The sequence below is a fragment of the Oncorhynchus mykiss genome, chromosome 23 (assembly GCF_013265735.2).
Source record: "Oncorhynchus mykiss isolate Arlee chromosome 23, USDA_OmykA_1.1, whole genome shotgun sequence".
In the NCBI taxonomy this organism is placed as follows: Eukaryota; Metazoa; Chordata; class Actinopteri; order Salmoniformes; family Salmonidae; genus Oncorhynchus; species Oncorhynchus mykiss.
In genome coordinates, this window is record NC_048587.1 from 7,296,981 (window position 1) to 7,322,703 (window position 25,723).

Below are 25,723 nucleotides of genomic sequence, written 5' to 3' on the forward strand. Positions count from 1 at the left end.
TCTAACAAAGAACAAACAGCAAAAACATATACATGATCAAATACAAATCTTAGAATCAACTATTAAAGACGACCAGAACCCACTGGATTCCAGAACCCACTGGATTCCAGAACACACTGGATTCCAGAACCCACTGGATTCCAGAACCCACTGGATTCTCCAATTACATTGAATGAGCTACAGGAGAAAATATGAACCCTCCAACCCAAAAAGGCCTGTGGTGTTGATGGTATCCTAAAGGAAATGATAAAATATACAGACCACAAATTCCAATTGGCTATACTAAAACTCTTTAACATCATCCTCAGCTCTGGCATCTTCCCCAATATTTGGAACCAAGGACTGATCACCCCAATCCACAAAAGTGGAGACAAATTTGACCCCAATAACTACCGTGGGATATGCGTCAACAGCAACCTTTGGAAAATCCACTGCATTATCATTAACAGCAGACTCGTACCATCTCTCATTGAAGACGATGTACTGAGCAAATGTCAAATTGGCTTTTAACCAAATTATCGTATGACAGACCACATTTTCAACTTGCACACCCTAAAAGACAGACAAACAAACAAACCAAAACCAAGGCAAAGTGTTTGCTTTGTGGATTTCAAAAAAGCCTAAATATACATAAACAAGTGAGCGGTTAAAATTGGCAAAAAAAACACAAACATTTCTTTCCACAGGGTCGGGGGTCGAGACAGGGATGCAGCTAAAGCCCCACCCTCTTCAACATATGTATCAACAAATAGGAGAGGGCAGTAGAACCGTCTGCAGCACCCGGTCTCACCCTACTAGAATCAGTCAAATGTCCACTGTTTTAAAAATTTTACATTTAAAAATGCAACCAGGTAGGCCAGTTGATAAAAAGTTCTCATTTACAACTGCGACCTGGCCAAGATAAAGCAAAGCAGTGCGACACAAACAACAGAGTTACACATGGAATAAACAAACATACAGTCAATAATACAGTAGAAAACATCTATATACAGGATAATGGAGGTAAGGCAATAAATAGGCCATAGTGGGAAATAATTACAAAATAGCAATTAAACACTGGAGTGATAGATGTGTAGAAGATGAGTGTGCAAGTAGAGATACTGGGGTGTAAAGGAGCAAAATAAGTGCAGTGAGCTGTGAGCTGCACTGACAGCTGGTACTTAAAGCTAGTGAGGGAGATATGAGTCCCCAGCTTCAGTGATTTTTTTCAGTTCGTTCCAGTCATTGGCAGCAGAGAACTGGAAGGAAAGGCGGCCGAAGGAGGAATTGGCTTTGGGGGTGACCAGTGAAATACAGTTGGGCAAAAAAGTATTTAGTCAGCCACCAATTGTGCAAGTTCTCCCACTTACAAAGATGAGAGAGGCCTGTCATTTTCATCATAGGTACACTTCAACTATGACAGACAAAATTAGAAAAAAAATCCTGAAAATCACATTGTAGGATTTTTAATGAATTTATTTGCAAATTATGGTGTTCACAAACAGACCCCACAGAGCCCCAGGACAGAAACACAATTAGAACAAACCAAATCATGAGAAAACAAAAAGATTGAATTGAAAAGAATTAACAAAAAAACAGAGCAAACTGGAATTCTATTTGGCCCTACACAGAGAGTAAACAGTGGCAAAACACCTGACCACTGTGACTGACCCAAACTTAAGGAAAGCTTTGACTATGTACAGACTCAGTGAGCATAGCCTTGCTATTGAGAAAGGCCACCATAGGCAGACATGGCGCTCTCAAGAGAAGACAGGCTATGTGCTCACTGCCCACAAAATGAGGTGGAAACTGAGCTGCACTTCCTAACCTCCTGCCCAATGTATGACCATATTAAAGAAACACATATTTCCTACGAAGATTTGTTTTTTTAATAATCTAATTTTGATAAACCACAGTGTGTATAAACACATGTTTCCCATGCCAATAAAGCCACTTAAATTAAATAGAAATGTAATTGAAAGATAGAGACAGAGAGACAGAGAGACAGAGAGACCGACAGAGACTCAGAGGATAGCAAGAGAGAGAGAGGAATCTCTTGAAATCAGAAGGAATAGAGGGTCGGCACACAGAGGAAACGGATATCATCTTGTGAATCATTCCGATGCATAGCAAAGCCCCGCCCACCTGAGAATCTGTGTCTGAGAAGACAGATTACTGTATTTTGGTGTTCATTTATTGTGGAATTGAAAAAAAAGAAGGTTTACAATTTAGACGTGTGAAAATGAAAGCAACTTCTGACAATGAAAACTGGGATTATAGTCTATAGATAGATATATATCTATATCTATCTCTAGATATTATGTCTGATCTCACAATCGATGTAAAGTATGTATAGAGGTGTAATCTAGAGCCAAACTGTTGATTTATAATCTGAGTGTATCCTGCTAGTGACACACTTGTTACATTATGCAACAGAACATGACAACAACAGTAATTAATGAGTCAGTCTAGACAGAGCAGGTGAGTGCAGGTAGACCAAGACAGAGCAGGTAGACATAGATAGAGCAGGTAGACATAGACAGAGCATGTGAGTGCAGGTAGACCAAGACAGAGCAGGTAGACATAGATAGAGCAGGTAGACATAGACAGAGCATGTGAGTGCAGGTAGACCAAGACAGAGCAGGTAGACATAGATAGAGCAGGTAGACCTAGACAGAACATGTGAGTGCAGGTAGACCAAGACAGAGCAGGTAGACATAGATAGAGCAGGTACACATAGACAGAGCATGTGAGTGCAGGTAGACCAAGACAGAGCAGGTAGACATAGACAGAGCATGTGAGTGCAGGTAGACCAAGACAGAGCAGGTAGACATAGACAGAACAGGTGAGTACAGGTAGACCTAGACAGAGCAGGTGAGTACAGGTAGACCTAGACAGAGCAGGTGAGTACAGGTAGACATAGACAGAGCAGGTGAGTACAGGTAGACCTAGACAGAGCAGGTAGACCTAGACAGAGCAGGTGAGTACAGGTAGACCTAGACAGAGCAGGTGAGTACAGGTAGACCTAGACAGAGCAGGTGAGTACAGTCCCAACACCCTGGTGTGGAGGAAGTGCATCATTACAGTCCCAACACCCTGGTGGGGAGGAAGTGCATCATTACAGTCCCACCACCCTGGTGTGGAGGAAGTGCATTGTTACAGTCCCATAGCCTTGCCTTAGCCTAAGGAAGCCATTGTCTCGCTCTGCTAGGCCTCTGGGAGGAACCACCCTCTGTAATGTGTCACAACTATTTATTACAGTTTATAAACTACTTGGAACCCCTTTCTAAATCCTCTGCTAGGCCTCTGGGAGGAACCACCCTCTGCAATGTGTCACAACTATTTATTACAGTTTATAAACGACTTGGAACCCCTTTCTAAATCCTCTGCTAGGCTGGCCTGTATGATGATGATCTCTACGATGGAGCCTGGTGTGCTGGGAGGAACGACCCCCTGCAGTGGCTGGAGGTGGACGCCAGAAGGCTGACCAAGTTCACAGGGGTCATCACACAGGGAAGGAGCTCTCTCTGGTCGTGAGTATCAACTCAACTGTCTGTCTGTCTGTCTCTCTGTCTGTCTGTCTGTCTGTCTGTCTGTCTCTCTCTCTCTGTCTCTCTCTCTCTCTCTCTCTCTCTCTGTCTCTCTCTCTTTCTCTCTCTCTCTCTCTCTCTCTCTTGGCTGAGTAGTGAGTACTATCCCTCTTCATTGTCTTAAGTCAGGTAGCGCGACTCCGTCAAATTGGATTAAAATATATTTACTGCAGCTTAACATTTATGTCCCTTGACCTACATGGACAATCAGCTGCAGACCCTGACCTTGACCCCTTGACCCCATGCCCCTGGACAATCAGCTGCAGACCCTGACCTTGACCCCTTGACCCCATGCCCCTGGACAATCAGCTGCAGACCCTGACCTTGACCCCAATTAATTGTAATTGCTCAGGGTTCGTTGTTGATAATGTCTGACCTTGACCGTGACCCCAGTCTGTTGGTAATGTCTGACCCTGACCCCAGTCTGTTGATAATGTCTGATACTGACCCCAGTCTGTTGATAATGTCTGACCTTGACCCTGACCCCAGTATGTTGGTAATGTCTGACCCTGACCCCAGTCCGTTGATAATGTCTGACCTTGACCCTGACCCCAGTATGTTGGTAATGTCTGACCCTGACCCCAGTCTGTTGATAATGTCTGACCTTGACCCTGACCCCAGTATGTTGGTAATGTCTGACCCTGACCCCAGTATGTTGGTAATGTCTGACCGTGACCCCAGTCTGTAGATAATGTCTGACCTTGACCCTGACCCCAGTATGTTGGTAATGTCTGACCCTGACCCCAGTCTGTTGATAATGTCTGACCTTGACCCTGACCCCAGTATGTTAGTAATGTCTGACCGTGACCCCAGTCTGTTGATAATGTCTGACCCTGGTCGTGACCCCAGTCTGTTGATAATGTCTGACCCTGACTGTGACCCCAGTCTGTTGATAATGTCTGACCCTAGTCGTGACCCCAGACTGTTGATAATGTCTGGCCGTGACCCCAGTCTGTTGATAATGTCTGACACTGGTCGTGACCCTAGTCTGTTGATAATGTCTGACCCTGACCGTGACCCCAGTCTGTTGATAATGTCTGATCCTGACCCCAGTCTGTTGATAATATCTGACCCTGACCATGACCCCAGTCTGTTGATAATGTCGGACCCTAGTCGTGTCCCCAGTCTGTTGATAATGTCTGACCTTGACCGTGACCCCAGTCTGTTGATAATATCTGACCCTGACCGTGACCCCAGTCTGTTGATAATGTCTGACCGTGATCCCAGTCTGTTGATAATATCTGGCCGTGACCCCAGTCTGTTGATAATATCTGACCCTGACTGTGACCCCAGTCTGTTGATAATGTCTGACCGTGACCCTGACCCCCAGTCTGTTGATAATGTCTGACCCTGACCCCAGTCTGTTGATAATGTCTGACCCTGATTGTGACCCCAGTCTGTTGATAATGTCTGATCCCAACCGTGACCCCAGTCTGTTGATAATGTCTGACCGTAATTCTGACCCAAGTCTGTTTATAATATCTGATCCTGACCCCAGTTTATTGATAATGTCTGACCCTGACTGTGACCCCAGTCTGTTGATAATGTCTGACCCTGATCGTGACCCCAGTCTGTTGATAATGTCAGACCCTGATTGTGACCCCAGTCTGTTTATAATGTCTGATCCTGACCCCAGTCTGTTGATAATGTCTGACCCTGATTGTGACCCCAGTCTGTTGATAATGTCTGATCCCAACCGTGACCCCAGTCTGTTGATAATGTCTAATCCTGACCCCAGTCTGTTGATAATGTCTGATCCCAACCGTGACCCCAGTCCGTTTATAATGGCTGATCCTGACCCCAGTCTGTTGATAATGTCTGACCCTGACCATGACCCCAGTCTGTTGATAATGTCTGACCCTGGTCGTGACCCCAGTCTGTTGATAATGTCTGGCCCTGACTGTGACCCCAGTCTGTTGATAATGTCTGACCCTGGTCGTGACACCAGACTGTTGATAATGTCTGGCCGTGACCCCAGTCTGTTGATAATGTCTGACCCTGGTCGTGACCCTAGTCTGTTGATAATGTCTGACCCTGACCGTGACCCCAGTCTTTTGATAATGTCTGACCCTGATGGTGACACCAGTCTGTTGTTAATGTCTGATCCTAACCCCAGTCTGTTGATAATGTCTGATCCCGACCGTGACCCCAGTCTGTTGATAATGTCTGGCCGTGACCCCAGTCTGTTGATAATGTCTGACCCTGACCACGACCCCAGTCTGTTGATAATGTCTGACCCTGACCATGACCCCAGTCTGTTGATAATGTCTGACCCTAGTTGTGTCCCCAGTCTGTTGATAATGTCTGACCTTGACCGTGACCCCAGTCTGTTGATAATGTCTGACCTTGACCGTGACCCCAGTCTGTTGATAATATCTGACCCTGACCGTGACCCCAGTCTGTTGACAATGTCTGACCCTGACCGTGACCCCAGTCTGTTGATAATATCTGACCCTGACCGTGACCCCAGTCTGTTGATAATGTCTGACCCTGGTCGTGACCCCAGTCTGTTGATAATATCTGACCCTGACCCCGGTCTGTTGATAATGTCTGACCCTGACCATGACCCCAGTCTGTTGATAATGTCTGACCCTAGTCGTGTCCCCAGTCTGTTCATAAAGTCTGACCCTGACCGTGACCCCAGTCTGTTGATAATGTCTGACCCTGACCCCGGTCTGTTGATAATATCTGACCCTGACCGTGACCCCAGTCTGTTGATAATATCTGACCCTGACCGTGACCCCAGTCTGTTGATAATGTCCGACCGTGACCCCAGTCTGTTGATAATGTCTGACCATGACCCCAGTCTGTTGATAATGTCTGACCCTGACCGTGACCCCAGTCTGTTGATAATGTCTGACCATGACCCCAGTCTGTTGATAATATCTGACCGTGACCCCAGTCTGTTGGTAATGTCTGACCGTGACCCCAGTCTGTCGCTGACCCCAGTCTGTTGATAATGTCTGACCCTGACCCCGGTCTGTTGATAATATCTGACCCTGACCGTGACCCCAGTCTGTTGATAATATCTGACCCTGACCGTGACCCCAGTCTGTTGATAATGTCCGACCGTGACCCCAGTCTGTTGATAATATCTGACCCTGACCGTGACCCCAGTCTGTTGATAATGTCTAACTCTGATCGTGACCCCAGTCTGTTGATAATGTCAGACCCTGATTGTGACCCCAGTCTGTTTATAATGTCTGATCCTGACCCCAGTCTGTTGATAATGTCTGACCCTGATTGTGACCCCAGTCTGTTGATAATGTCTGATCCCAACCGTGACCCCAGTCTGTTGATAATGTCTAATCCTGACCCCAGTCTGTTGATAATGTCTGATCCCAACCGTGACCCCAGTCCGTTTATAATGGCTGATCCTGACCCCAGTCTGTTGATAATGTCTGACCCTGACCATGACCCCAGTCTGTTGATAATGTCTGACCCTGGTCGTGACCCCAGTCTGTTGATAATGTCTGGCCCTGACTGTGACCCCAGTCTGTTGATAATGTCTGACCCTGGTCGTGACACCAGACTGTTGATAATGTCTGGCCGTGACCCCAGTCTGTTGATAATGTCTGACACTGGTCGTGACCCTAGTCTGTTGATAATGTCTGACCCTGACCGTGACCCCAGTCTTTTGATAATGTCTGACCCTGATGGTGACACCAGTCTGTTGTTAATGTCTGATCCTAACCCCAGTCTGTTGATAATGTCTGATCCCGACCGTGACCCCAGTCTGTTGATAATGTCTGGCCGTGACCCCAGTCTGTTGATAATGTCTGACCCTGACCATGACCCCAGTCTGTTGATAATGTCTGACCCTGACCATGACCCCAGTCTGTTGATAATGTCTGACCCTAGTTGTGTCCCCAGTCTGTTGATAATGTCTGACCTTGACCGTGACCCCAGTCTGTAGATAATGTCTGACCTTGACCGTGACCCCAGTCTGTTGATAATATCTGACCCTGACCGTGACCCCAGTCTGTTGACAATGTCTGACCCTGACCGTGACCCCAGTCTGTTGATAATATCTGACCCTGACCGTGACCCCAGTCTGTTGATAATGTCTGACCCTGGTCGTGACCCCAGTCTGTTGATAATATCTGACCCTGACCCCGGTCTGTTGATAATGTCTGACCCTGACCATGACCCCAGTCTGTTGATAATGTCTGACCCTAGTCGTGTCCCCAGTCTGTTCATAAAGTCTGACCCTGACCGTGACCCCAGTCTGTTGATAATGTCTGACCCTGACCCCGGTCTGTTGATAATATCTGACCCTGACCGTGACCCCAGTCTGTTGATAATATCTGACCCTGACCGTGACCCCAGTCTGTTGATAATGTTGGACCGTGACCCCAGTCTGTTGATAATGTCTGACCATGACCCCAGTCTGTTGATAATGTCTGACCCTGACCGTGACCCCAGTCTGTTGATAATGTCTGACCATGACCCCAGTCTGTTGATAATATCTGACCGTGACCCCAGTCTGTTGGTAATGTCTGACCGTGACCCCAGTCTGTCGCTGACCCCAGTCTGTTGATAATGTCTGACCCTGACCCCGGTCTGTTGATAATATCTGACCCTGACCGTGACCCCAGTCTGTTGATAATATCTGACCCTGACCGTGACCCCAGTCTGTTGATAATGTCCGACCGTGACCCCAGTCTGTTGATAATATCTGACCCTGACCGTGACCCCAGTCTGTTGATAATGTCTGACCCTGGTCGTGACCCCAGTCTGTTGATAATATCTGACCCTGACCCCGGTCTGTTGATAATGTCTGACCCTGACCATGACCCCAGTCTGTTGATAATGTCTGACCCTAGTCGTGTCCCCAGTCTGTTCATAAAGTCTGACCCTGACCGTGACCCCAGTCTGTTGATAATGTCTGACCCTGACCCCGGTCTGTTGATAATATCTGACCCTGACCGTGACCCCAGTCTGTTGATAATATCTGACCCTGACCGTGACCCCAGTCTGTTGATAATGTCCGACCGTGACCCCAGTCTGTTGATAATGTCTGACCATGACCCCAGTCTGTTGATAATGTCTGACCCTGACCGTGACCCCAGTCTGTTGATAATGTCTGACCATGACCCCAGTCTGTTGATAATATCTGACCGTGACCCCAGTCTGTTGGTAATGTCTGACCGTGACCCCAGTCTGTCGCTGACCCCAGTCTGTTGATAATGTCTGACCCTGGTCGTGACCCCAGTCTGTTGATAATGTCTGACCCTGACTGTGACCCCAGTCTGTTGGTAATGTCTGACCCTGGTCGTGACCCCAGACTGTTGATAATGTCTGGCCGTGACCCCAGTCTGTTGATAATGTCTGACCCTGGTCGTGACCCTAGTCTGTTGATAATGACTGACCCTGACCGTGACCCCAGTCTTTTGATAATGTCTGACCCTGATGGTGACACCAGTCTGTTGTTAATGTCTGATCCTAACCCCAGTCTGTTGATAATGTCTGATCCCGACCGTGACCCCAGTCTGTTGATAATGTCTGACCGTGATTCTGACCCCAGTCTGTTTATAATATCTGATCCTGACTCCAGTTTGTTGATAATGACTGACCCTGACTGTGACCCCAGTCTGTTGATAATGTCTGACTCTGATCGTGACCCCAGTCTGTTGATAATGTCAGACCCTGATTGTGACCCCAGTCTGTTTATAATGTCTGATCCTGACCCCAGTCTGTTGATAATGTCTGACCCTGACCATGACCCCAGTCTGTTGATAATGTCTGACCCTAGTTGTGTCCCCAGTCTGTTGATAATGTCTGACCTTGACCGTGACCCCAGTCTGTTGATAATGTCTGACCTTGACCGTGACCCCAGTCTGTTGATAATATCTGACCCTGACCGTGACCCGTCTGTTGATAATGTCTGACCCTGACCGTGACCCCAGTCTGTTGATAATATCTGACCCTGACCGTGACCCCAGTCTGTTGATAATGTCTGACCCTGGTCGTGACCCCAGTCTGTTGATAATATCTGACCCTGACCCCGGTCTGTTGATAATGTCTGACCCTGACCATGACCCCAATCTGTTGATAATGTCTGACCCTAGTCGTGTCCCCAGTCTGTTCATAAAGTCTGACCCTGACCGTGACCCCAGTCTGTTGATAATGTCTGACCCTGACCGTGACCCCAGTCTGTTGATAATGTCCGACCGTGACCCCAGTCTGTTGATAATGTCTGACCATGACCCCAGTCTGTTGATAATGTCTGACCCTGACCGTGACCCCAGTCTGTTGATAATGTCTGACCATGACCCCAGTCTGTTGATAATATCTGACCGTGACCCCAGTCTGTTGGTAATGTCTGACCGTGACCCCAGTCTGTCGCTGACCCCAGTCTGTTGATAATGTCTGACCCTGACCCCGGTCTGTTGATAATATCTGACCCTGACCGTGACCCCAGTCTGTTGATAATATCTGACCCTGACCGTGACCCCAGTCTGTTGATAATGTCCGACCGTGACCCCAGTCTGTTGATAATATCTGACCCTGACCGTGACCCCAGTCTGTTGATAATGTCTGACCCTGGTCGTGACCCCAGTCTGTTGATAATATCTGACCCTGACCCCGGTCTGTTGATAATGTCTGACCCTGACCATGACCCCAGTCTGTTGATAATGTCTGACCCTAGTCGTGTCCCCAGTCTGTTCATAAAGTCTGACCCTGACCGTGACCCCAGTCTGTTGATAATGTCTGACCCTGACCCCGGTCTGTTGATAATATCTGACCCTGACCGTGACCCCAGTCTGTTGATAATATCTGACCCTGACCGTGACCCCAGTCTGTTGATAATGTCCGACCGTGACCCCAGTCTGTTGATAATGTCTGACCATGACCCCAGTCTGTTGATAATGTCTGACCCTGACTGTGACCCCAGTCTGTTGATAATGTCTGACCATGACCCCAGTCTGTTGATAATATCTGACCGTGACCCCAGTCTGTTGGTAATGTCTGACCGTGACCCCAGTCTGTCGCTGACCCCAGTCTGTTGATAATGTCTGACCCTGGTCGTGACCCCAGTCTGTTGATAATGTCTGACCCTGACTGTGACCCCAGTCTGTTGGTAATGTCTGACCCTGGTCGTGACCCCAGACTGTTGATAATGTCTGGCCGTGACCCCAGTATGTTGATAATGTCTGACCCTGGTCGTGACCCTAGTCTGTTGATAATGACTGACCCTGACCGTGACCCCAGTCTTTTGATAATGTCTGACCCTGATGGTGACACCAGTCTGTTGTTAATGTCTGATCCTAACCCCAGTCTGTTGATAATGTCTGATCCCGACCGTGACCCCAGTCTGTTGATAATGTCTGACCGTGATTCTGACCCCAGTCTGTTTATAATATCTGATCCTGACTCCAGTTTGTTGATAATGACTGACCCTGACTGTGACCCCAGTCTGTTGATAATGTCTGACTCTGATCGTGACCCCAGTCTGTTGATAATGTCAAACCCTGATTGTGACCCCAGTCTGTTTATAATGTCTGATCCTGACCCCAGTCTGTTGATAATGTCTGACCCTGATTGTGACCCCAGTCTGTTGATAGTGTCTGACGCTGACCATGACCCCAGTCTGTTGATAATGTCTGACCCTGGTCGTGACCCCAGTCTGTTGATAATGTCTGACCCTGGTCGTGACCCCAGACTGTTGATAATGTCTGGCCGTGACCCCAGTCTGTTGATAATGTCTGACCCTGGTCGTGACCCTAGTCTGTTGATAATGACTGACCCTGACCGTGACCCCAGTCTTTTGATAATGTCTGACCCTGATGGTGAGACCAGTCTGTTGTTAATGTCTGATCCTAACCCCAGTCTGTTGATAATGTCTGACCCTGGTCGTGACCCCAGACTGTTGATAATGTCTGGCCGTGACCCCAGTCTGTTGATAATGTCTGACCCTGGTCGTGACCCTAGTCTGTTGATAATGTCTGACCCTGACCGTGACCCCAGTCTGTTGATAATGTCTGACCATGACCCCAGTCTGTTGATAATATCTGACCGTGACCCCAGTCTGTTGGTAATGTCTGACCGTGACCCCAGTCTGTCGCTGACCCCAGTCTGTTGATAATGTCTGACCCTGGTCGTGACCCCAGTCTGTTGATAATGTCTGACCCTGACTGTGACCCCAGTCTGTTGGTAATGTCTGACCCTGGTCGTGAACCCAGACTGTTGATAATGTCTGGCCGTGACCCCAGTATGTTGATAATGTCTGACCCTGGTCGTGACCCTAGTCTGTTGATAATGACTGACCCTGACCGTGACCCCAGTCTTTTGATAATGTCTGACCCTGATGGTGACACCAGTCTGTTGTTAATGTCTGATCCTAACCCCAGTCTGTTGATAATGTCTGATCCCGACCGTGACCCCAGTCTGTTGATAATGTCTGACCGTGATTCTGACCCCAGTCTGTTTATAATATCTGATCCTGACTCCAGTTTGTTGATAATGACTGACCCTGACTGTGACCCCAGTCTGTTGATAATGTCTGACTCTGATCGTGACCCCAGTCTGTTGATAATGTCAGACCCTGATTGTGACCCCAGTCTGTTTATAATGTCTGATCCTGACCCCAGTCTGTTGATAATGTCTGACCCTGATTGTGACCCCAGTCTGTTGATAGTGTCTGACGCTGACCATGACCCCAGTCTGTTGATAATGTCTGACCCTGGTCGTGACCCCAGTCTGTTGATAATGTCTGATCCCGACCGTGACCCCAGTCTGTTGATAATGTCTGGCCGTGACCCCAGTCTGTTGATAATGTCTGACCCTGACCATGACCCCAGTCTGTTGATAATGTCTGACCCTGACCATGACCCCAGTCTGTTGATAATGTCTGACCCTAGTTGTGTCCCCAGTCTGTTGATAATGTCTGACCTTGACCGTGACCCCAGTCTGTAGATAATGTCTGACCTTGACCGTGACCCCAGTCTGTTGATAATATCTGACCCTGACCGTGACCCCAGTCTGTTGACAATGTCTGACCCTGACCGTGACCCCAGTCTGTTGATAATATCTGACCCTGACCGTGACCCCAGTCTGTTGATAATGTCTGACCCTGGTCGTGACCCCAGTCTGTTGATAATATCTGACCCTGACCCCGGTCTGTTGATAATGTCTGACCCTGACCATGACCCCAGTCTGTTGATAATGTCTGACCCTAGTCGTGTCCCCAGTCTGTTCATAAAGTCTGACCCTGACCGTGACCCCAGTCTGTTGATAATGTCTGACCCTGACCCCGGTCTGTTGATAATATCTGACCCTGACCGTGACCCCAGTCTGTTGATAATATCTGACCCTGACCGTGACCCCAGTCTGTTGATAATGTTGGACCGTGACCCCAGTCTGTTGATAATGTCTGACCATGACCCCAGTCTGTTGATAATGTCTGACCCTGACCGTGACCCCAGTCTGTTGATAATGTCTGACCATGACCCCAGTCTGTTGATAATATCTGACCGTGACCCCAGTCTGTTGGTAATGTCTGACCGTGACCCCAGTCTGTCGCTGACCCCAGTCTGTTGATAATGTCTGACCCTGACCCCGGTCTGTTGATAATATCTGACCCTGACCGTGACCCCAGTCTGTTGATAATATCTGACCCTGACCGTGACCCCAGTCTGTTGATAATGTCCGACCGTGACCCCAGTCTGTTGATAATATCTGACCCTGACCGTGACCCCAGTCTGTTGATAATGTCTGACCCTGGTCGTGACCCCAGTCTGTTGATAATATCTGACCCTGACCCCGGTCTGTTGATAATGTCTGACCCTGACCATGACCCCAGTCTGTTGATAATGTCTGACCCTAGTCGTGTCCCCAGTCTGTTCATAAAGTCTGACCCTGACCGTGACCCCAGTCTGTTGATAATGTCTGACCCTGACCCCGGTCTGTTGATAATATCTGACCCTGACTGTGACCCCAGTCTGTTGATAATATCTGACCCTGACCGTGACCCCAGTCTGTTGATAATGTCCGACCGTGACCCCAGTCTGTTGATAATGTCTGACCATGACCCCAGTCTGTTGATAATGTCTGACCCTGACCGTGACCCCAGTCTGTTGATAATGTCTGACCATGACCCCAGTCTGTTGATAATATCTGACCGTGACCCCAGTCTGTTGGTAATGTCTGACCGTGACCCCAGTCTGTCGCTGACCCCAGTCTGTTGATAATGTCTGACCCTGGTCGTGACCCCAGTCTGTTGATAATGTCTGACCCTGACTGTGACCCCAGTCTGTTGGTAATGTCTGACCCTGGTCGTGACCCCAGACTGTTGATAATGTCTGGCCGTGACCCCAGTCTGTTGATAATGTCTGACCCTGGTCGTGACCCTAGTCTGTTGATAATGACTGACCCTGACCGTGACCCCAGTCTTTTGATAATGTCTGACCCTGATGGTGACACCAGTCTGTTGTTAATGTCTGATCCTAACCCCAGTCTGTTGATAATGTCTGATCCCGACCGTGACCCCAGTCTGTTGATAATGTCTGACCGTGATTCTGACCCCAGTCTGTTTATAATATCTGATCCTGACTCCAGTTTGTTGATAATGACTGACCCTGACTGTGACCCCAGTCTGTTGATAATGTCTGACTCTGATCGTGACCCCAGTCTGTTGATAATGTCAGACCCTGATTGTGACCCCAGTCTGTTTATAATGTCTGATCCTGACCCCAGTCTGTTGATAATGTCTGACCCTGACCATGACCCCAGTCTGTTGATAATGTCTGACCCTAGTTGTGTCCCCAGTCTGTTGATAATGTCTGACCTTGACCGTGACCCCAGTCTGTTGATAATGTCTGACCTTGACCGTGACCCCAGTCTGTTGATAATATCTGACCCTGACCGTGACCCGTCTGTTGATAATGTCTGACCCTGACCGTGACCCCAGTCTGTTGATAATATCTGACCCTGACCGTGACCCCAGTCTGTTGATAATGTCTGACCCTGGTCGTGACCCCAGTCTGTTGATAATATCTGACCCTGACCCCGGTCTGTTGATAATGTCTGACCCTGACCATGACCCCAATCTGTTGATAATGTCTGACCCTAGTCGTGTCCCCAGTCTGTTCATAAAGTCTGACCCTGACCGTGACCCCAGTCTGTTGATAATGTCTGACCCTGACCCCGGTCTGTTGATAATATCTGACCCTGACCGTGACCCCAGTCTGTTGATAATATCTGACCCTGACCGTGACCCCAGTCTGTTGATAATGTCCGACCGTGACCCCAGTCTGTTGATAATGTCTGACCATGACCCCAGTCTGTTGATAATGTCTGACCCTGACCGTGACCCCAGTCTGTTGATAATGTCTGACCATGACCCCAGTCTGTTGATAATATCTGACCGTGACCCCAGTCTGTTGGTAATGTCTGACCGTGACCCCAGTCTGTCGCTGACCCCAGTCTGTTGATAATGTCTGACCCTGACCCCGGTCTGTTGATAATATCTGACCCTGACCGTGACCCCAGTCTGTTGATAATATCTGACCCTGACCGTGACCCCAGTCTGTTGATAATGTCCGACCGTGACCCCAGTCTGTTGATAATATCTGACCCTGACCGTGACCCCAGTCTGTTGATAATGTCTGACCCTGGTCGTGACCCCAGTCTGTTGATAATATCTGACCCTGACCCCGGTCTGTTGATAATGTCTGACCCTGACCATGACCCCAGTCTGTTGATAATGTCTGACCCTAGTCGTGTCCCCAGTCTGTTCATAAAGTCTGACCCTGACCGTGACCCCAGTCTGTTGATAATGTCTGACCCTGACCCCGGTCTGTTGATAATATCTGACCCTGACCGTGACCCCAGTCTGTTGATAATATCTGACCCTGACCGTGACCCCAGTCTGTTGATAATGTCCGACCGTGACCCCAGTCTGTTGATAATGTCTGACCATGACCCCAGTCTGTTGATAATATCTGACCCTGACCGTGACCCCAGTCTGTTGATAATATCTGACCCTGACCGTGACCCCAGTCTGTTGATAATGTCTGACCATGACCCCAGTCTGTTGATAATATCTGACCGTGACCCCAGTCTGTTGGTAATGTCTGACCGTGACCCCAGTCTGTCGCTGACCCCAGTCTGTTGATAATGTCTGACCCTGGTCGTGACCCCAGTCTGTTGATAATGTCTGACCCTGACTGTGACCCCAGTCTGTTGGTAATGTCTGACCCTGGTCGTGACCCCAGACTGTTGATAATGTCTGGCCGTGACCCCAGTATGTTGATAATGTCTGACCCTGGTCGTGACCCTAGTCTGTTGATAATGACTGACCCTGACCGTGACCCCAGTCTTTTGATAATGTCTGACCCTGATGGTGACACCAGTCTGTTGTTAATGTCTGATCCTAACCCCAGTCTGTTGATAATGTCTGATCCCGACCGTGACCCCAGTCTGTTGATAATGTCTGACCGTGATTCTGACCCCAGTCTGTTTATAATATCTGATCCTGACTCCAGTTTGTTGATAATGACTGACCCTGACTGTGACCCCAGTCTGTTGATAATGTCTGACTCTGATCGTGACCCCAGTCTGTTGATAATGTCAGACCCTGATTGTGACCCCAGTCTGTTTATAATGTCTGATCCTGACCCCAGTCTGTTGATAATGTCTGACCCTGATTGTGACCCCAGTCTGTTGATAGTGTCTGACGCTGACCATGACCCCAGTCTGTTGATAATGTCTGACCCTGGTCGTGACCCCAGTCTGTTGATAATGTCTGACCCTGGTCGTGACCCCAGACTGTTGATAATGTCTGGCCGTGACCCCAGTCTGTTGATAATGTCTGACCCTGGTCGTGACCCTAGTCTGTTGATAATGACTGACCCTGACCGTGACCCCAGTCTTTTGATAATGTCTGACCCTGATGGTGAGACCAGTCTGTTGTTAATGTCTGATCCTAACCCCAGTCTGTTGATAATGTCTGACCCTGGTCGTGACCCCAGACTGTTGATAATGTCTGGCCGTGACCCCAGTCTGTTGATAATGTCTGACCCTGGTCGTGACCCTAGTCTGTTGATAATGTCTGACCCTGACCGTGACCCCAGTCTGTTGATAATGTCTGACCATGACCCCAGTCTGTTGATAATATCTGACCGTGACCCCAGTCTGTTGGTAATGTCTGACCGTGACCCCAGTCTGTCGCTGACCCCAGTCTGTTGATAATGTCTGACCCTGGTCGTGACCCCAGTCTGTTGATAATGTCTGACCCTGACTGTGACCCCAGTCTGTTGGTAATGTCTGACCCTGGTCGTGACCCCAGACTGTTGATAATGTCTGGCCGTGACCCCAGTATGTTGATAATGTCTGACCCTGGTCGTGACCCTAGTCTGTTGATAATGACTGACCCTGACCGTGACCCCAGTCTTTTGATAATGTCTGACCCTGATGGTGACACCAGTCTGTTGTTAATGTCTGATCCTAACCCCAGTCTGTTGATAATGTCTGATCCCGACCGTGACCCCAGTCTGTTGATAATGTCTGACCGTGATTCTGACCCCAGTCTGTTTATAATATCTGATCCTGACTCCAGTTTGTTGATAATGACTGACCCTGACTGTGACCCCAGTCTGTTGATAATGTCTGACTCTGATCGTGACCCCAGTCTGTTGATAATGTCAGACCCTGATTGTGACCCCAGTCTGTTTATAATGTCTGATCCTGACCCCAGTCTGTTGATAATGTCTGACCCTGATTGTGACCCCAGTCTGTTGATAGTGTCTGACGCTGACCATGACCCCAGTCTGTTGATAATGTCTGACCCTGGTCGTGACCCCAGTCTGTTGATAATGTCTGACCCTGGTCGTGACCCCAGACTGTTGATAATGTCTGGCCGTGACCCCAGTCTGTTGATAATGTCTGACCCTGGTCGTGACCCTAGTCTGTTGATAATGACTGACCCTGACCGTGACCCCAGTCTGTTGATAATGTCCGACCGTGACCCCAGTCTGTTGATAATGTCTGACCATGACCCCAGTCTGTTGATAATGTCTGACCCTGACCGTGACCCCAGTCTGTTGATAATGTCTGACCATGACCCCAGTCTGTTGATAATATCTGACCGTGACCCCAGTCTGTTGGTAATGTCTGACCGTGACCCCAGTCTGTCGCTGACCCCAGTCTGTTGATAATGTCTGACCCTGGTCGTGACCCCAGTCTGTTGATAATGTCTGACCCTGACTGTGACCCCAGTCTGTTGGTAATGTCTGACCCTGGTCGTGACCCCAGACTGTTGATAATGTCTGGCCGTGACCCCAGTCTGTTGATAATGTCTGACCCTGGTCGTGACCCTAGTCTGTTGATAATGACTGACCCTGACCGTGACCCCAGTCTTTTGATAATGTCTGACCCTGATGGTGACACCAGTCTGTTGTTAATGTCTGATCCTAACCCCAGTCTGTTGATAATGTCTGATCCCGACCGTGACCCCAGTCTGTTGATAATGTCTGACCGTGATTCTGACCCCAGTCTGTTTATAATATCTGATCCTGACTCCAGTTTGTTGATAATGACTGACCCTGACTGTGACCCCAGTCTGTTGATAATGTCTGACTCTGATCGTGACCCCAGTCTGTTGATAATGTCAGACCCTGATTGTGACCCCAGTCTGTTTATAATGTCTGATCCTGACCCCAGTCTGTTGATAATGTCTGACCCTGACCATGACCCCAGTCTGTTGATAATGTCTGACCCTAGTTGTGTCCCCAGTCTGTTGATAATGTCTGACCTTGACCGTGACCCCAGTCTGTTGATAATGTCTGACCTTGACCGTGACCCCAGTCTGTTGATAATATCTGACCCTGACCGTGACCCGTCTGTTGATAATGTCTGACCCTGACCGTGACCCCAGTCTGTTGATAATATCTGACCCTGACCGTGACCCCAGTCTGTTGATAATGTCTGACCCTGGTCGTGACCCCAGTCTGTTGATAATATCTGACCCTGACCCCGGTCTGTTGATAATGTCTGACCCTGACCATGACCCCAATCTGTTGATAATGTCTGACCCTAGTCGTGTCCCCAGTCTGTTCATAAAGTCTGACCCTGACCGTGACCCCAGTCTGTTGATAATGTCTGACCCTGACCCCGGTCTGTTGATAATATCTGACCCTGACCGTGACCCCAGTCTGTTGATAATATCTGACCCTGACCGTGACCCCAGTCTGTTGATAATGTCCGACCGTGACCCCAGTCTGTTGATAATGTCTGACCATGACCCCAGTCTGTTGATAATGTCTGACCCTGACCGTGACCCCAGTCTGTTGATAATGTCTGACCATGACCCCAGTCTGTTGATAATATCTGACCGTGACCCCAGTCTGTTGGTAATGTCTGACCGTGACCCCAGTCTGTCGCTGACCCCAGTCTGTTGATAATGTCTGACCCTGACCCCGGTCTGTTGATAATATCTGACCCTGACCGTGACCCCAGTCTGTTGATAATATCTGACCCTGACCGTGACCCCAGTCTGTTGATAATGTCCGACCGTGACCCCAGTCTGTTGATAATATCTGACCCTGACCGTGACCCCAGTCTGTTGATAATGTCTGACCCTGGTCGTGACCCCAGTCTGTTGATAATATCTGACCCTGACCCCGGTCTGTTGATAATGTCTGACCCTGACCATGACCCCAGTCTGTTGATAATGTCTGACCCTAGTCGTGTCCCCAGTCTGTTCATAAAGTCTGACCCTGACCGTGACCCCAGTCTGTTGATAATGTCTGACCCTGACCCCGGTCTGTTGATAATATCTGACCCTGACCGTGACCCCAGTCTGTTGATAATATCTGACCCTGACCGTGACCCCAGTCTGTTGATAATGTCCGACCGTGACCCCAGTCTGTTGATAATGTCTGACCATGACCCCAGTCTGTTGATAATATCTGACCCTGACCGTGACCCCAGTCTGTTGATAATATCTGACCCTGACCGTGACCCCAGTCTGTTGATAATGTCTGACCATGACCCCAGTCTGTTGATAATATCTGACCGTGACCCCAGTCTGTTGGTAATGTCTGACCGTGACCCCAGTCTGTCGCTGACCCCAGTCTGTTGATAATGTCTGACCCTGGTCGTGACCCCAGTCTGTTGATAATGTCTGACCCTGACTGTGACCCCAGTCTGTTGGTAATGTCTGACCCTGGTCGTGACCCCAGACTGTTGATAATGTCTGGCCGTGACCCCAGTATGTTGATAATGTCTGACCCTGGTCGTGACCCTAGTCTGTTGATAATGACTGACCCTGACCGTGACCCCAGTCTTTTGATAATGTCTGACCCTGATGGTGACACCAGTCTGTTGTTAATGTCTGATCCTAACCCCAGTCTGTTGATAATGTCTGATCCCGACCGTGACCCCAGTCTGTTGATAATGTCTGACCGTGATTCTGACCCCAGTCTGTTTATAATATCTGATCCTGACTCCAGTTTGTTGATAATGACTGACCCTGACTGTGACCCCAGTCTGTTGATAATGTCTGACTCTGATCGTGACCCCAGTCTGTTGATAATGTCAGACCCTGATTGTGACCCCAGTCTGTTTATAATGTCTGATCCTGACCCCAGTCTGTTGATAATGTCTGACCCTGATTGTGACCCCAGTCTGTTGATAGTGTCTGACGCTGACCATGACCCCAGTCTGTTGATAATGTCTGACCCTGGTCGTGACCCCAGTCTGTTGATAATGTCTGACCCTGGTCGTGACCCCAGACTGTTGATAATGTCTGGCCGTGACCCCAGTCTGTTGATAATGTCTGACCCTGGTCGTGACCCTAGTCTGTTGATAATGACTGACCCTGACCGTGACCCCAGTCTTTTGATAATGTCTGACCCTGATGGTGAGACCAGTCTGTTGTTAATGTCTGATCCTAACCCCAGTCTGTTGATAATGTCTGACCCTGGTCGTGACCCCAGACTGTTGATAATGTCTGGCCGTGACCCCAGTCTGTTGATAATGTCTGACCCTGGTCGTGACCCTAGTCTGTTGATAATGTCTGACCCTGACCGTGACCCCAGTCTGTTGATAATGTCTGACCATGACCCCAGTCTGTTGATAATATCTGACCGTGACCCCAGTCTGTTGGTAATGTCTGACCGTGACCCCAGTCTGTCGCTGACCCCAGTCTGTTGATAATGTCTGACCCTGGTCGTGACCCCAGTCTGTTGATAATGTCTGACCCTGACTGTGACCCCAGTCTGTTGGTAATGTCTGACCCTGGTCGTGACCCCAGACTGTTGATAATGTCTGGCCGTGACCCCAGTATGTTGATAATGTCTGACCCTGGTCGTGACCCTAGTCTGTTGATAATGACTGACCCTGACCGTGACCCCAGTCTTTTGATAATGTCTGACCCTGATGGTGACACCAGTCTGTTGTTAATGTCTGATCCTAACCCCAGTCTGTTGATAATGTCTGATCCCGACCGTGACCCCAGTCTGTTGATAATGTCTGACCGTGATTCTGACCCCAGTCTGTTTATAATATCTGATCCTGACTCCAGTTTGTTGATAATGACTGACCCTGACTGTGACCCCAGTCTGTTGATAATGTCTGACTCTGATCGTGACCCCAGTCTGTTGATAATGTCAGACCCTGATTGTGACCCCAGTCTGTTTATAATGTCTGATCCTGACCCCAGTCTGTTGATAATGTCTGACCCTGATTGTGACCCCAGTCTGTTGATAGTGTCTGACGCTGACCATGACCCCAGTCTGTTGATAATGTCTGACCCTGGTCGTGACCCCAGTCTGTTGATAATGTCTGACCCTGGTCGTGACCCCAGACTGTTGATAATGTCTGGCCGTGACCCCAGTCTGTTGATAATGTCTGACCCTGGTCGTGACCCTAGTCTGTTGATAATGACTGACCCTGACCGTGACCCCAGTCTTTTGATAATGTCTGACCCTGATGGTGAGACCAGTCTGTTGTTAATGTCTGATCCTAACCCCAGTCTGTTGATAATGTCTGATCCCGACCTTGACCCCAGTCTGTTGATAATGTCTGACCGTGATTCTGACCCCAGTCTGTTTATACTATCTGATCCTGACCCCAGTTTGTTGATAATGTCTGACCCTGACTGTGACCCCAGTCTGTTGATAATGTCTAACTCTGATCGTGACCCCAGTCTGTTGATAATGTCAGACCCTGATTGTGACCCCAGTCTGTTTATAATGTCTGATCCTGACCCCAGTCTGTTGATAATGTCTGACCCTGATTGTGACCCCAGTCTGTTGATAATGTCTGATCCCAACCGTGACCCCAGTCTGTTGATAATGTCTAATCCTGACCCCAGTCTGTTGATAATGTCTGATCCCAACCGTGACCCCAGTCCGTTTATAATGGCTGATCCTGACCCCAGTCTGTTGATAATGTCTGACCCTGACCATGACCCCAGTCTGTTGATAATGTCTGACCCTGGTCGTGACCCCAGTCTGTTGATAATGTCTGGCCCTGACTGTGACCCCAGTCTGTTGATAATGTCTGACCCTGATGGTGACACCAGTCTGTTGTTAATGTCTGATCCTAACCCCAGTCTGTTGATAATGTCTGATCCCGACCGTGACCCCTGTCTGTTGATAATGTCTGGCCGTGACCCCAGTCTGTTGATAATGTCTGACCCTGACCGTGACCCCAGTCTGTTGATAATGTCTGACCCTGACCATGACCCCAGTCTGTTGATAATGTCTGACCCTAGTTGTGTCCCCAGTCTGTTGATAATGTCTGACCTTGACCGTGACCCCAGTCTGTTGATAATGTCTGACCTTGACCGTGACCCCAGTCTGTTGATAATATCTGACCCTGACCGTGACCCCAGTCTGTTGATAATGTCTGACCCTGACCGTGACCCCAGTCTGTTGATAATATCTGACCCTGACCGTGACCCCAGTCTGTTGATAATGTCTGACCCTGGTCGTGACCCCAGTCTGTTGATAATATCTGACCCTGACCCCGGTCTGTTGATAATGTCTGACCCTGACCATGACCCCAGTCTGTTGATAATGTCTGACCCTAGTCGTGTCCCCAGTCTGTTCATAAAGTCTGACCCTGACCGTGACCCCAGTCTGTTGATAATGTCTGACCCTGACCCCGGTCTGTTGATAATATCTGACCCTGACCGTGACCCCAGTCTGTTGATAATATCTGACCCTGACCGTGACCCCAGTCTGTTGATAATGTCCGACCGTGACCCCAGTCTGTTGATAATGTCTGACCATGACCCCAGTCTGTTGATAATGTCTGACCCTGACCGTTACCCCAGTCTGTTGATAATGTCTGACCATGACCCCAGTCTGTTGATAATATCTGACCGTGACCCCAGTCTGTTGGTAATGTCTGACCGTGACCCCAGTCTGTCGCTGACCCCAGTCTGTTGATAATGTCTGACCCTGACCCCGGTCTGTTGATAATATCTGACCCTGACCGTGACCCCAGTCTGTTGATAATATCTGACCCTGACCGTGACCCCAGTCTGTTGATAATGTCCGACCGTGACCCCAGTCTGTTGATAATATCTGACCCTGACCGTGACCCCATTCTGTTGATAATGTCTGACCCTGGTCGTGACCCCAGTCTGTTGATAATATCTGACCCTGACCCCGGTCTGTTGATAATGTCTGACCCTGACCATGACCCCAGTCTGTTGATAATGTCTGACCCTAGTCGTGTCCCCAGTCTGTTCATAAAGTCTGACCCTGACCGTGACCCCAGTCTGTTGATAATGTCTGACCCTGACCCCGGTCTGTTGATAATATCTGACCCTGACCGTGACCCCAGTCTGTTGATAATATCTGACCCTGACCGTGACCCCAGTCTGTTGATAATGTCCGACCGTGACCCCAGTCTGTTGATAATGTCTGACCATGACCCCAGTCTGTTGATAATGTCTGACCCTGACCGTGACCCCAGTCTGTTGATAATGTCTGACCATGACCCCAGTCTGTTGATAATATCTGACCGTGACCCCAGTCTGTTGGTAATGTCTGACCGTGACCCCAGTCTGTCGCTGACCCCAGTCTGTTGATAATGTCTGACCCTGACCCCGGTCTGTTGATAATATCTGACCCTGACCGTGACCCCAGTCTGTTGATAATATCTGACCCTGACCGTGACCCCAGTCTGTTGATAATGTCCGACCGTGACCCCAGTCTGTTGATAATGTCGGACCCTGACCGTGACCCCAGTCTGTTGATAATGTCTGACCCTGACCCCAGTCTGTTGATCATGTCTGACCCTGATCGTGACCCCAGTCTGTTGATAATGTCTGACCATGACCCCAGTCTGTTGATAATGTCTGACCCTGACCGTGACCCCAGTCTGTTGATAATGTCTGACCATGACCGTGACCCCAGTCTGTTGATAATGTCTGACCCTGACCCCGGTCTGTTGATAATATCTGACCCTGACCGTGACCCCAGTCTGTTGATAATATCTGACCCTGACCGTGACCCCAGTCTGTTGATAATGTCCGACCGTGACCCCAGTCTGTTGATAATGTCTGACCATGACCCCAGTCTGTTGATAATGTCTGACCCTGACCGTGACCCCAGTCTGTTGATAATGTCTGACCATGACCCCAGTCTGTTGATAATATCTGACCGTGACCCCAGTCTGTTGGTAATGTCTGACCGTGACCCCAGTCTGTCGCTGACCCCAGTCTGTTGATAATGTCTGACCCTGACTCCGGTCTGTTGATAATATCTGACCCTGACCGTGACCCCAGTCTGTTGATAATATCTGACCCTGACCGTGACCCCAGTCTGTTGATAATGTCCGACCGTGACCCCAGTCTGTTGATAATGCCGGACCCTGACCGTGACCCCAGTCTGTTGATAATGTCTGACCCTGACCCCAGTCTGTTGATCATGTCTGACCCTGATCGTGACCCCAGTCTGTTGATAATGTCTGACCATGACCCCAGTCTGTTGATAATGTCTGACCCTGACCGTGACCCCAGTCTGTTGATAATGTCTGACCATGACCCCAGTCTGTTGATAATATCTGACCGTGACCCCAGTCTGTTGGTAATGTCTGACCGTGACCCCAGTCTGTCACTTACCCCAGTCTGTTGATAATGTCTGAACCTGATCGTGACCCCAGTCTCTGAGGGTGTCTCAGAGGGAGTTGGGATATGCAGCAAACATATTTCCATTTCACACGTGACAGAAAATATACTAAGCAACCCCCCCCAAAAAAATGTATGTGCCAATCAGATTGTCTTTGAGTCATATTTTAATCCTCCTCTGAGAAACCTTTTCTCTGGAAGCTTTTTTTGGAGTCTGAGACTGAGGTGTCGTAAATGACAGGTCTCATCATGTCTTCCTGGCATCCCATAAGTCTCAGCTTCACCAGCCTATGAAGGGAATCTGTCCTCCAGTCCCAACCTACCTACTTACTTACAAGCCCATAGTTTAAAAAATACAAATAAAAATAAGAATGAAAAGAAACAAGTAATTAAAGAGCAGCAGTAAAAGCCCTGCTTCCCTCAGCAGCAGCCCAGCCCTTAATCAGCTGTGGTGGATTAACACACACACACACACCCGCACGTGCACGCACACTCACACACACACACACACACACACACACACACACACACACACACACACACACACACACACACACACACAGGGAGTAAAAATGTATTCCCATTCAAAATCCTATTTTCCCGAACCCTAAACCTTGGACATAATCACAAACCTAAACCTAATGCCTAACCCTAACCCCTAAATTAACCCTTAACCTAACCTTAACACTTAACCTCAGATAGAATTTTAACATATTTAAGAAATGAAAAGTTCTGACTTAAAAAATAAGTAAAAAATAAAAAATATATATATATTTTATATGAATTAAATAAAAATAACATACAATGTCCTGACAAGACACCACAATGTCCTGACAAGACACCACATTGTCCTGACAAGACACCACAATGTCCTGACAAGACACCACAATGTCCTGACAAGACACCACAATGTCCTGACAAGACACCACAATGTCCTGACAAGACACCACATTGTCCTGACAAGACACCACATTGTCCTGACAAGACACCACATTGTCCTGACAAGACACCACAATGTCCTGACAAGACACCACATTGTCCTGACAAGACACCACAATGTCCTGAC

General features: G+C 48.6%; 1 protein-coding gene across 1 annotated transcript in view; it reads left to right on the plus strand.

The window, feature by feature from the left end:
- LOC110514524 (inactive carboxypeptidase-like protein X2) overlaps positions 1–25,723 on the plus strand; it is a 125,223-nt gene that overhangs the window by 58,984 nt on the left and 40,516 nt on the right. The window contains exon 4 of the mRNA XM_036960341.1: positions 3,373–3,512. Within this exon, the coding sequence (XP_036816236.1) occupies positions 3,373–3,512 (140 nt within the window). The remainder of the gene's footprint in view (positions 1–3,372; positions 3,513–25,723) is intronic.